At 62.0% G+C, this 10853-nt stretch overlaps 1 protein-coding gene across 1 annotated transcript; it reads right to left on the bottom strand.

Moving 5' to 3' along the window:
- Positions 1–3435: 3435 nt before the first annotated feature.
- On the bottom strand, positions 3436–10639 carry RIN1 (Ras and Rab interactor 1). The gene is made up of 10 exons (XM_055415467.2): positions 10170–10639; positions 9844–10024; positions 9631–9745; positions 9455–9527; positions 9218–9309; positions 8308–9054; positions 7716–8021; positions 7265–7396; positions 6998–7149; positions 3436–5771 (listed from the first exon to the last, which is right to left on the bottom strand). Exons 1-10 carry the CDS (start codon positions 10253–10255, stop codon positions 5286–5288), a joined length of 2370 nt encoding a protein of 789 aa, XP_055271442.2. The 5' UTR covers positions 10256–10639; the 3' UTR covers positions 3436–5285.
- Between the last annotated feature and the right edge of the window lie 214 nt (positions 10640–10853).

Genomic DNA, 10853 nt, shown 5'->3' with positions numbered 1-10853 from the left:
CCCGATCAAGTCCCCAGGGACCTCCACGTCCCGCTTCCCCCCTCTGACTGCAGGGTGTCTTCCTCTCTTCTCCTCTCTCCTGCCTCTCTGTCGGGGTCTCCAGCTCCCCTGCCTGTCTCTGGGGTCCCTCTGTCTCCTCTCCTGTCCCCGGGATGGTCCCCTTGTTGGTCTCTGGGGTCTGTCGCTCTATTCTCGGCCCTCTTCGGTGTCTCCCCCTCTAGAGTCTCCCCCTCTCTGTCTCCCCCGTCCTGTCCCAGGGTCTCTGGCTCACCGCCTTCCCTGGGTGGTCTAGGCCTTCCCCCTCTCCCCTGGCTCGAAGCCTCAGGGCTGGTTGGGGTGGGAGCCAGGTCTGGGGGCTGTGACCAGGCCGGGAAGGGGAACCCAAGCAGACATGATATTTATGTTAGGACTTCAAAGTGGAGCAGAGCCCAAGGCGGGGGGGTTGGTGAGGGCTGTTGAGGGGTGGGAGGGGTGGGAGAGAGGCAGGCAGGAGCCAGACTGAGGTCAGCTCAGGCCCCGCCCTGGCGAGGGTCTCCTTGGTGACACACACCTCCCCTGTGGGACGCTGAGACCCAGAGTGGGCTATTTTGGTGCCGAGTTCCAAGAAAGGCACTTCCTGCACCCTCGGCCTGTCCCCAACCCCATCCTCTCTTCCTGTCACCCTGCAGGGGGAGCTGGGTCCTTGCCTGGGAGGCAGGGGGCTTCGAGGGGGAGCAGGAGCTGAGGACTCTGGCAGGAAAACATCCCTGGTGTTGGGACAGGCGCATCCTCAGCTCTCTCTGGCAGAGGCCTTGCCTGGCAGGGCAGCAAGGGTCTGTAACCCCGTGGGCCCCGACTGGGCCAGGCTGGTCCAGCCACTCAAGGCGTCTGGGGGCCACAGGGCTGCCTGCCTGAGGGCCCAAGGGACCCGACATGGCTGTGAAGGTCACCCCACCCCTGCCCCGCCATCCTTGGCCTAACCCCTGCTAAAGACACCCAGCTGTTGGGTCCAGGAAGGCATGGGGTCAGGGGCCCAGGACCTGGGCGGGCTGGGCGGGAGGGACTGTTTGTCTCATTCTGCGACTCAGTTCTGTGTCCTAAGCCCTGTCCAGGAGCCAGACCCAGCAGACACCCCTTCAGGCCGGGGCCACCTCCCCGCCACAGGAATCCTCCCCCGTCTAAGACTAGAGGCTTGCTCTGGTCCCAAGACCCTCTGGTCCCAGGCCCACTTGGGCCTCCCAAGCCCCATGCCCCTGGACTGGTCCTCCGCCCCCCCCTTCCCCAGGCACTTCCCATGAATCACTCAGACTGGAATCTGATGAGCTCAGGCCTCCCCGCCCAGTGCTGCCGGCCTCTGCCTCCTGCCTGGCCAGTGGGGTCGCCACACCCCCCATGAGGGTCTTCTCAGCAACTCACAACCCCCACTGGGGTCCACCGTGGGGTGGGGCGGCTGAGTGGCGGCAGGGATAGGCCCCGGCCATGTGGGTCCACGTCTGTGTCTGCACTTGTGTGTGAGCGTCTACACTTCTCCGCCTGTGCAGCGCAGGAAGGAGGAAGCCTGTCGGAGCCAGGGCCGCGGGTGTGTCCGTGGCAGTCCGGCAGGGGTCGGTGTGTGTCAAGGAGCCCTTGTGGAGCAGCTCACCATGTGTCTCTGTGCCTCTGTATGTGTGTCAGGGAGTCACATTCTGAACCTGAAAGGGAGGGTGTTGCGGGAATATCTCTGAGTTCGCAGACCCAGGGACATCCGTGTCAGGGTGTGGCTCAGGGGCGGGGCTGTGTGTGTCCGTGTCCCGTCCCGCAGGCCACGAACAGCTCACAGTGTCAAGGTGTTTGTTCCTAACGCCCTGGCTGTTCCTCTTAAGGGTGGCGGTGCCCAGCCATTCCGGTAAGTGCCCCTGGCAGGTGAGGTGTGACACAGCCCGTGTACAAATGAGTCAGGGTGTTTTGTGTATCAGGTTGTCACATGAACGTGGTCCCCAGGCCATACAGGGTGTTCATCGCTTTGTCTTCAAGTTGAGTCAGGGCGTTGTGGATCTCAGTGACGCCTTCCTCCCCACCCCTGGCAGGGTCCTCTCTCAGGCCACCCCACGGGCCTGGCTCCTGGGCCTGCCCGGAAAGAGAGCCCTGGAGGGGATGTGGCCGCTCCCGCATTCCCTTCCCAACCTCCGCTAGCAGGATCCTGTTCGCAGGGCGGTCCCAGGGTCCCTCTGCAGTGCTGCTTCCCTCCTGGCACCAGGCCCTGCGCCATCCTCGAAGGGAGTGCCCTGGGTCCCTGGGTGGCCTCGGGAGAGACGGGACCTTGGCAATGACGGGGAACAGGGCACGCTCGCCCCCTAGTGGCAGCAATGGAGGCTGCACCGCTGCCCCGAGACCCAAGAACCAGGATGAACGGTATAAGCTGAGTCTTCCTGGATCAATTATTCCGGATACACTTACCAAGTGCCAGTTCCTGGCCAGGCATTGTTCGAGAACCCCAAGATTCAGCAGGGAACAAGGCTGACTTGGCTCTGGACTTCGGGTGAGGATGACAGACGGTAAACAAATTCAGAGAACTACTGTGAGGTGCTAAGTGTGACAGTCCAAGTGAGGAAACGATGGCTGCTCCTCCAGAGATCCAAGCATCAGGGTCAGCCCTGCCCTGCAGCAGCGGACGCTGGGCTCAGCATGGCCCCTCTCAGAGCCCTGACTTCCTCTTCCAGAGGGTCATAGGTGGGTGGCAGGGATGGGAGTTGGGGGCAGTACAGACCCGAGTGCACACTAGGCTGCCCACATCACACCTGACTCCCTCCAGCGGGGGCTGTGGGTGCTTAAGCGGTTCCAGCACGATGGGTTGCTGCTGAGTGGATGAGTACACGAGTCCTTCTCTCTGGGAGGACTCTAGAATCTGAAGATCCATGGAACCTGGTGTCTGAGTCCTTTGCCCTGTAACGAGTCACTTTCCCTGAGCAAGCCTCAGTTTCCTCATCTGTAAAATGGGAATAGTGAGGTCAATCTTAGACTGACCTATCATTGCCTTCCCTGGAGCCCCAGGCCCTGTCCGATGACCCTTGGTCATGCGGATTTACCTGGTCAGGACCCCTGAACCATCAGAATCTCTTCAGAAGATAAACCGGGAGATTCAGGCGGCAGGCAGGGCCTGGCAATGCTCCAATGAGCCACTGCTGGGGGCATGTTGAATTCCCAGAGCCAAGAATTAGGACTGAGCTCTGGAGGGGGTGGGAGGGGCTTGCAGAGGCCCCCTTGCAGGGGCCTAGAAGCCTCCACCAGTCATAGTTTCCATGAGACTGGCTCTACATCCGGCCCTGGGGCTCTCTGAACACCTCCTACAACCATGCCAGGACCTTCCTCTGGGACTGAACTTGAAACATTCTGTGTTTGGTTCCCAGAACCCAGCCCTCCCTTAGCTTCCCACCTCACCGCCCTTCACTCTTAGTTATCAAACTCCAGTCAGTGGACAACATTTATTGAGCGCCTGTGGAGCGCCCAGCACTGTACAAGGCACTGGGGTGGGTGCGGGACTGGTGGGGAAAACATACAAAAGAGTTAAGGGAGAACCCTCGCCAGTGAGAAGCTTGTGTGTGTCTGTGGGAGGGGGTGGAAGTTGGCAGAAAGCTGCCAATGGCCTAGTGAGAAATTTGAGAGTCCTGCACCCGGACTGTACCTGGAGGGTCTGAAATCCCGAAGGCTGTGATTTCTCCTTCACAGCCATCATGTCTGCTATGTGGGCCGGTGTCCCTTTGTGCTCAGGGCCCGAGCGAGCCCCTCAGAGACTGGCTAGGGTCCTCCTTCCACTGGGGCCTAGTTCCTTCCCAGGGAGTGGTCCCTGGAGGTCAGCCTCATCCAGACCTCAGACTCCCAAGAGAACTGAGGGCCAGAAGGCTTGGCTCTTGCACTGCCCCTTAGTTGCTTGGAGGCTGCAAGACTGCAAACCCTAGGACCACATACACCACTGCAGCCCTGGAGCTGCAATCTATCAGGTCGCCCTCTCAGCTGCTTCCTGGGCCACGTGTGCCCTCTTGTGGTGGTCTCTGGTATTTTCTTTGCTCATTTGCTGTCTGCCTGGACCTCCCACTCAGTCGCTCACGTCTGACTCTGCGAGCCCATGGACTGTAGCCTACCAGGCTCCTCTGTCCGTGGGATTTCCCAGGCAAAAATGTTGGAGTGGGTTGCCTGCCATTTCCTCTTCCAGGGGATTTTCCGGATCCAGGGATCGAACCCCCGCCTCCTACATCTCCTGCCCTGCAGGCAGATTCTTTACCACTGAGCCATTGGAGAAGACCTAAACCTTGAGGATTAATTTATTGGTGGCTTAGAACACAAGGCATAGTTGGAACCTGACTCCTGGTTTGGTCTAATGGTCCACTGTGTGGCATCTTAGGAGTCACTTTCCCCAACCTTGGTGTGTAATAAATCAGACCCTGTCTCCCGAAAACCTCTTGTGAGGTCCAAGAGACTTCAGTGCGGAAGAGACCGTTTTCAGGTCCTCATTCCATTTCAGAAGGCTGTCTCACCTGTCCACTTCCCCTGGGACAGCAGCATGCCTGGGAGGACTTCTTCTCTTGGGGAAAGACTGGGACAGGGATGCTCCCTTGGCTGAGCCTGACCCCCCAGACGTCCCCCAGGGCCGCCTGGAGAACCTCTCCCTTAGGTGAGGGTGGGGAATGGACCCTTGGAGAGGCGTGTGTATATGCAAGCTGGGGCTTTTGCTAATATTCAACCTCTTTCTCTCCCCTTTCCCTAGTTGTGCTCTGCTCTGCAACGAACAATCTGTTCTGAACTGGGGAAGGCTTCTGGGAGGCGGCAGGGCAGCAGTAGCACCCCCACTTTACAGGCGAGGACACTGAGGTTCGGAGGTGCTTGTTCTGCAGGTGGTGTGGGCAGGACTCAGCCGTGAGGCCTTGCTGCTTCTCTGAATCCTCCTGACACCTGGAAATTGGTGGGGCCTTTCCCGGCCTTGAGCCACCCACCCCTCCCCACTGCCACCAGAGGTGGGGCCCCTGGTGGATTTCTCCCCTGCTGGACACACTCTTCACTGTGGGCTGCCTGGCCTCAAGCTGGGGGAGCAGGAGGAGAGGCCAAGGGCCTTCATCTGGGCCCCCCAGACCCCTTGGGCTTCACCCAAGTGCCCTGGATGTGGCCAGCAGGTGTGATCGGTGTGCTGGAGGGTCAGAGGTGGCGGCAGACTGGAAGCGGAGTCAGGGAGGCTCTGGGGGCTGTGGCTTGGGCCGGCAAGGCTGACGCTCTGCAAGGCTGTCCCGGCAGGCTCCGAGTGTCCTGCCCCACGTGGCCCTTCTGTCCACTCCCAGCTACTCCTCTGCAGCCCGGCTCTCCTCAGTCTCTGGCCCCCTTGGCTGAGCGGGGCCTCCCCTGGCCCGGCCCTCGGCCCCTTCGGCCATTGTCTCAGATTCTCCCCTGCCATCCCTGGGGCTGGTTTTGGCCTCGGTGTCCCCAGTTCCCCGGCCCCCTTTCTCCTCCTCCCTGTCCCCTGCCTCTGGCCCCCCACTACCCTCCCCTGTGGCAGCCCCAGGTGAGGCCCCCGGGGTCTTGGGCTTCTCTGCCTGGCGGTAGACGAGGTAGCCAGCAGTGGGGAGCCTGTGAGCCAGGGCTCCAGGGGGCAGGCACTGGTAGACCTGCTCCTTGTACAGGAAGAGGCCAAAAGTATCAGGCTGGGTCACCCGGAACTTGGTGGCACAGAGTTTGTTCAGTGTGGCAATCGAGGCTCCTGGGGGCACCGCCAGCGTCTTGGAGGTGCAGCCACTGCTGGGGTCCTGATAGGCTACGCGGAGGAGGTGCTGTGCAGAGAGAAGCGAGAACAAGAACTCAGTCCTGCCTGCAAGGCTCGAGGTCGCAGTCCAGACTCTGCGGTGACAGGGGTGGATGGAACAGAGCCAGTGGTAGAACCAGCAGCCAAAGCTTTTTGAATAAGGTGAGCTCTGAGGGGGGCTCTGTGGATGAGAGGGCTGTCTCTGGGCTCGTGGGTCAGAGCCACGGGCTGGAAGGACGGCCCAGCAGGCCTCTATAGCCTATCAATCCCACACAGGTCGAGCTTACTCTGTGCCCTCAGTGCTTTTCTGAATTAACCCATTTCATCCAATAGCAACCCCTGGTTGTAGGTACTATTATCCCATTTTACAGACGAGAAAACAGGCACAAAGAGGATACCTAACTGGCCCAACGGAGAAGGCAATGGCAAGCCACTCCAGGACTCTTGCCTAGAAAATCCCATGGACGGAGGAGCCTGGTAGGCTGCAGTCCGTGGGGTCGCTAAGGGTCAGACACGACTGAGCGACTTCACTTTCACACATTGGAGAAGGAAATGGCAACCCACTCCAGTGTTCTTGCCTGGAGAATCCCAGGGACGGGGGAGCCTGGTGGGCTTCCGTCTATGGGGTCACACAGAGTCGGACACGACTGAAGCGACTTAGCAGCAGCAGCAGCAGCAGCAACTGGCCCAAACTCCCACAGCCAGAGAGCAGAAACGCCAGCATTTGGACCCAGAATCTGGCTACAAAATCTGGACTCTTAGCCAAGGCTAAGGAAGGAAGGGTCCCTTGACTGGAAGGAAGGAAGGAGAACGGCAGAGATACTCTCTGGCTCTCAGAGCACCTCGCCTGAGCCAGGGGGACAGGTGGGGGGACTGAGGGTGAAGGGGGCATGGGCTGGAAGCCCGAGTCCAGGTGGCAGTCAGAAGCCAGGATTTGGTGTTTGAGCCTGCCTGTGTCCCTTTCCCTTCCCATGCTATGTCTCAGTTTCCTCATCTGTAAAATGGGCATAATAATGATCCCACTTCAGTTTCTGTGAAGACTGTGGGCCACCAGAGCACTGAGCCGTGTCAGCTGGTGGAACGCACCATCCAGAAAGGCTGGCTCAGACGGGTATTCCATATGGGGCGCTGTCTGTCGCCCAGTAATGCAGAACTGCCCTTCCCCTTTCCTGCCTTTCCTGAGTCTCACTAGGCGAAGGAGGGGACCGCGCCAGATGACGCCAGGTGCCCCCTGGGGCTGGCCAGTCCCATTACCTGGAAGCAGTGGGTAGCGGGCAGGCGGCGCTGCTCCCAGAGGCTGAGTGAGCGCTGCAGCTCCTGCGAGGGGCTCAGGGGGAGGGCGTGGGCCTCGGTCAGGCCACTTAGCAGAGCCAGGCTGGCCGAGAGGCTGGTCAGGTAGTAGCCACCTATGACACGAGGGGAGGGCTGCAGTTCAGGCTCGGTGTGAGCCACTGCTCCTCCCCGCCTCCCCTGCTCAGTCAGGGCGCCCCAGCCCCACCCAGACAGAAGCGGGTCCCTCACCCTCTCCGGTGAGCAGGGCAGGTTCCAGGAGCTCTGACATGTACTCGGCCTCCAGCAGCAGCTCAGGAAGGTCACAGTGGGCCAGCACGAGGCTCAGCAACGGCAGGAACTCGTCGGCCCCCGCGCCCTCCCCTGTAGGTTGTGGATGAGGCCACAGGATCAGGATCATCTGCTACTTATCTTAGACAACGACCCTCCCTCTGCCTGCCAGGCAACGTGGTCTCTATGGCAACCAGGGGCAGTGAATGGGGAGTGGATGCTTGCTCTGCTTTCTGGGCCACAGTTTTACCATCTGTGGAATGGGAAGGTTGGATCCATACATATATATATATATATATTTTTTTTTTTTCCCCATCTTTGTTTTCCCTGCTGTGCCACTCCTAGAGCCTCTGCCCGGTGGCCTGCTTCTGACTTGGCAGGGGCTGGTGGGAGGTGGTGGGAGGGGGCATACCCGCCTGGGTCCTCAGGGCTGTGTAGAGCAGCTTGCAGGCCTGCAGGAGCCGCTTGACCTGGGCGCTGGGTGAGTAGGCGCGAAGCAGCTGCAGCAGCTTCTGACGCACCTGCTCCATCTCTACCGGGGAGGGCAGGCTTAAGTGGGACCCGAAGGCACTGGCGCCCCGGGCCCGGGCTAGGCGGAGGCCTTCAGCCAGGCGGCCCAGGGAGCTGTTTGCTGAAAGCCGGCGCCGCAGGCGGGCCACCAGGATGGGCCGCAGCGGCTTGAGCACTGAGCGGTGCAGCGACTTCTCCAGGACGTGTTCTGTGGGGGAGAGGCAGGCAAGGGTCAGAGGAACTGGGGTGGGGCGGGAGTCCCGGGGAGGAGGGCATGATCGGGAGGGGAGAGGGATGAAAAAGAGGAGGGATCTTTGAGACTGGGAGAGAGGCGGTGGGGAGAAGCTGCTTGAATGGTGCAGAGACAAGGCGGGTGTACACGAAGAACAGACTGAGAGGAGAGACAGGCCGGCCCTGGAGAGGCGGAGAGGACGGCGGGAGAGCTGAATTCTGGAGACGGGGCTGCGCCAGCGGACCCCGGGCTGGAGGCTCACCCAGCCTGTCTGGTGGCAGCAGCTTCTCCGGGCCCAGCTCCGCGCTCAGCATGGCTCGGGCCCGGCTCAGGGCCTCGCGGATGGCCTGCAGCTCCCGGGGCTCGGGGCCGGCGCGCACCTGGGTCAGCAGGTCCTGCACCAGCTGGCCCACGGCTGTGTGTCTGTCCTGCGTCAGCGCCGCAGCTGCCCGACCCACCTGCCGCTCGGGCGCTAGCAGGGAGCAGAAGGCGGCGCTCATGGACCGAAGCAGGGGCCGCCGCCGCCGCTGGTGGCCCAGGTGGGGTGAGGTCGCTGGGCTCCCCTGGGACCCCGGCACCCCCTCCTCCTCTGAGCTGCTGGGGGAGGCGCAGTCCACCTCCTGGAGGGAGGGAAGCGGCGGGAGGCTGGGGCCGGCGCCCCCTGGCACACGATACCCCACTGAGCTCTCCCTCCGCAGCAGCTGGCGAGGGGGCAACCTTTCTGTCTGGCTGGGGGCTGTCCCTGGCAACACCGGGACTGGGGGAGGTGGCATAGCTGGGGGAGACAGGGGGCTGGAGGTCTCCGTGGACACGCGCACTTTGAAGCTCCTCTTGAATTTCTCCCGCTTGGTGGGGCCCAGATCCCCCGGGAACAGGGGGTTGAAGAAACACAGGGCAGCCCCGGTGCCCTGGTCCAGCTCTTGTGGGGGCCGGGGCTTCAGCCGGGGCAGCGGGGGGCCTTCTGGTGGGCCTGGCTGAGGCTTGGTGTTGAGGGAGGAGCTCCAGAACTCTAGGGAAGAGAAACAGGTTGGGCCTCGGGATGGGGGTAGGGGGGCTCAGGAGGGGACTCAACTTGGGGAAAGGCCCAGGTTCAGGCTGTGTGCCTTCGCCTTCCCTCTCCCTCTTGGCCTCAGCTTGTCCATCTGTGCAGTGGGTAGCTCGGGAGCCCTTACCCATGCCCAGATGGGAGATGGCTTCCAGCTCCTTGTGGGTGGCTGCCTGGCGGATGGCTCTGGGGAGCTGAAGCGGGAGGAGAAGAATGTCCCTGAGGCCAGAGGGGAGCAAAAAGTGGGCAGTGAGGAAAGCTCTGGGCAGCGGGCACAGGGAGCGCCCATGGGTGAGGAGGACAAGGCGTCCCAGGAAGGGAAGTAGGGCCCTGTGGAGAGCAGGTGCCCTGCAGGCAGGCTCACCGGGTGTGGCAGTAGGCACAGATCAGCTGGACCAGGTCTAGGAACGCGAGCTCTGAGCCCTCCAGGGAGACGCCTGAGGAATGGGAAGTGAGGTTGTTCTCTGGGGGCACCCCCCTGCACCCCAAACCGATAGATACTTCCAGCCCCTCCCGCCAGGCCAGGCCAGTCCCTCTCACCCTCAGCGGTCTCCTGGATACAGTGGCTGGAGACGAAGGAGGGGCCACTGGCCTCGGGCAGCCGCACGCACAGGGCTTGGCACTGGCGACTGTTAGACTTCCGTACCAGGAATGTCTGCGAATAGACAGGGATTGGAGGCTCGGGTCCTCTGTGTCCAGCCCCTCGCCCCCGCTACCCTCAGCCTCCAGCTCCAGGGGTGGGGAGAGACTCACCCCGGGGGGCTCGGTCCTCAGCACGTGCAACGCGGCAGCCTCGTTGGCCCGCAGCTGCAGCCACACAGGCCGGGTGAGCAGCAGGCGCTCCCGCAGGCTCACAGTGCGCCCCGGCCGCTGCGATCCACCTGCCTGCGCCCTGCCGGCACCAGGCACATCGTACCGCGGGTCCTGGGCTGGCCTGGCGGGGGTGGGGGGCGGGGGCACCAGACCTGAGCAGGGTTTTGCCCAACCGTCTCCCCCCTCCTTTGCCCTGGGACAGACCCAGCTCCGGTTCCCCACCTTCCACAACACCCCACCGGGGCTGCCCTTCCAACTTCACTAACTTTTCTCTCTCCAGGTGCCCAGAAGCGAAGCTGGCTTGGTGGGGGATTCTGAGGGGGGCTGTTCCTGGCTCCCCGGGGGTTTCCATGGCTGGGAGCTCCTCCGGTCTCTCCCCGGGACTCAGAGAAGCCAGCCCCCGAGGCGAGAGCACTCACATTCCCAGTGGTGAGTAACACTTCCTGAGGGCGGTTCGCCCTGTCACACCCGCCAGTTAACTCTTGTGTGTCCACTCAGCCCGGGCAGTGCCTGCTTCCTCTGCTCTGGGCCCAGCCTCTGGGGGCAGGGATCTGCTTCATGCAGGTGGCCTGCCTGGGTTCCAGCTGCGGGGCTGCCACCTCCACAAGGCGCGTCCTGCAGCCTTGCCAGACTCCTCGAACCACACAGGTGGGCAGGAAGGGGTTAAGCAGGGCCCACCAAGGTCTCCGAAGTCCTCGCCCTTGGGACACCTTCAAGTCTTTGGTCAACTGCTCATCTGTCCCTGGCCCTAAGGTCAGCCTTTTGGGAGAGGGCCCCCTACTGGCCACAGATGACTCATGCCTGAGCTTAACTTGGTTTTGGGGATTTCAGGTTGCCATGGAGAAAGGATGCTGTGTCTCCATGGAAACTAACCCCTTCCCTTAGTGGAGGTTCGGGGGTGGTTCTGACAGGCAGCGCTAAACAGGGGGGAGTCTGGCTGTGAGGTCGTC

The sequence above is a fragment of the Moschus berezovskii genome, chromosome 25, assembly GCF_049115385.1.
Source record: "Moschus berezovskii isolate FMDL1 chromosome 25, NW_MosBer_1.0, whole genome shotgun sequence".
In the NCBI taxonomy this organism is placed as follows: domain Eukaryota; kingdom Metazoa; phylum Chordata; class Mammalia; order Artiodactyla; family Moschidae; genus Moschus; species Moschus berezovskii.
This window is presented reverse-complemented; position numbering and strand designations above follow the sequence as displayed.

Excerpts from the sequence above, each read along its gene's own strand:
- RIN1 (XM_055415467.2), bottom strand. The coding sequence starts at position 10,255 with ATGGAAACCCCCGGGGAGCCAGGAACAGCCCCCCTCAGAATCCCCCAC. Across the intron at positions 10,025-10,169 it reads GGGCACCTGGAGAGAGAAAA|GCCAGCCCAGGACCCGCGGT; the intron begins GTTAGTGAAGTT and ends CACCCCCGCCAG. Across the intron at positions 7,150-7,264 it reads TGCCCTGCTCACCGGAGAGG|GTGGCTACTACCTGACCAGC; the intron begins GTGAGGGACCCG and ends CTCGTGTCATAG.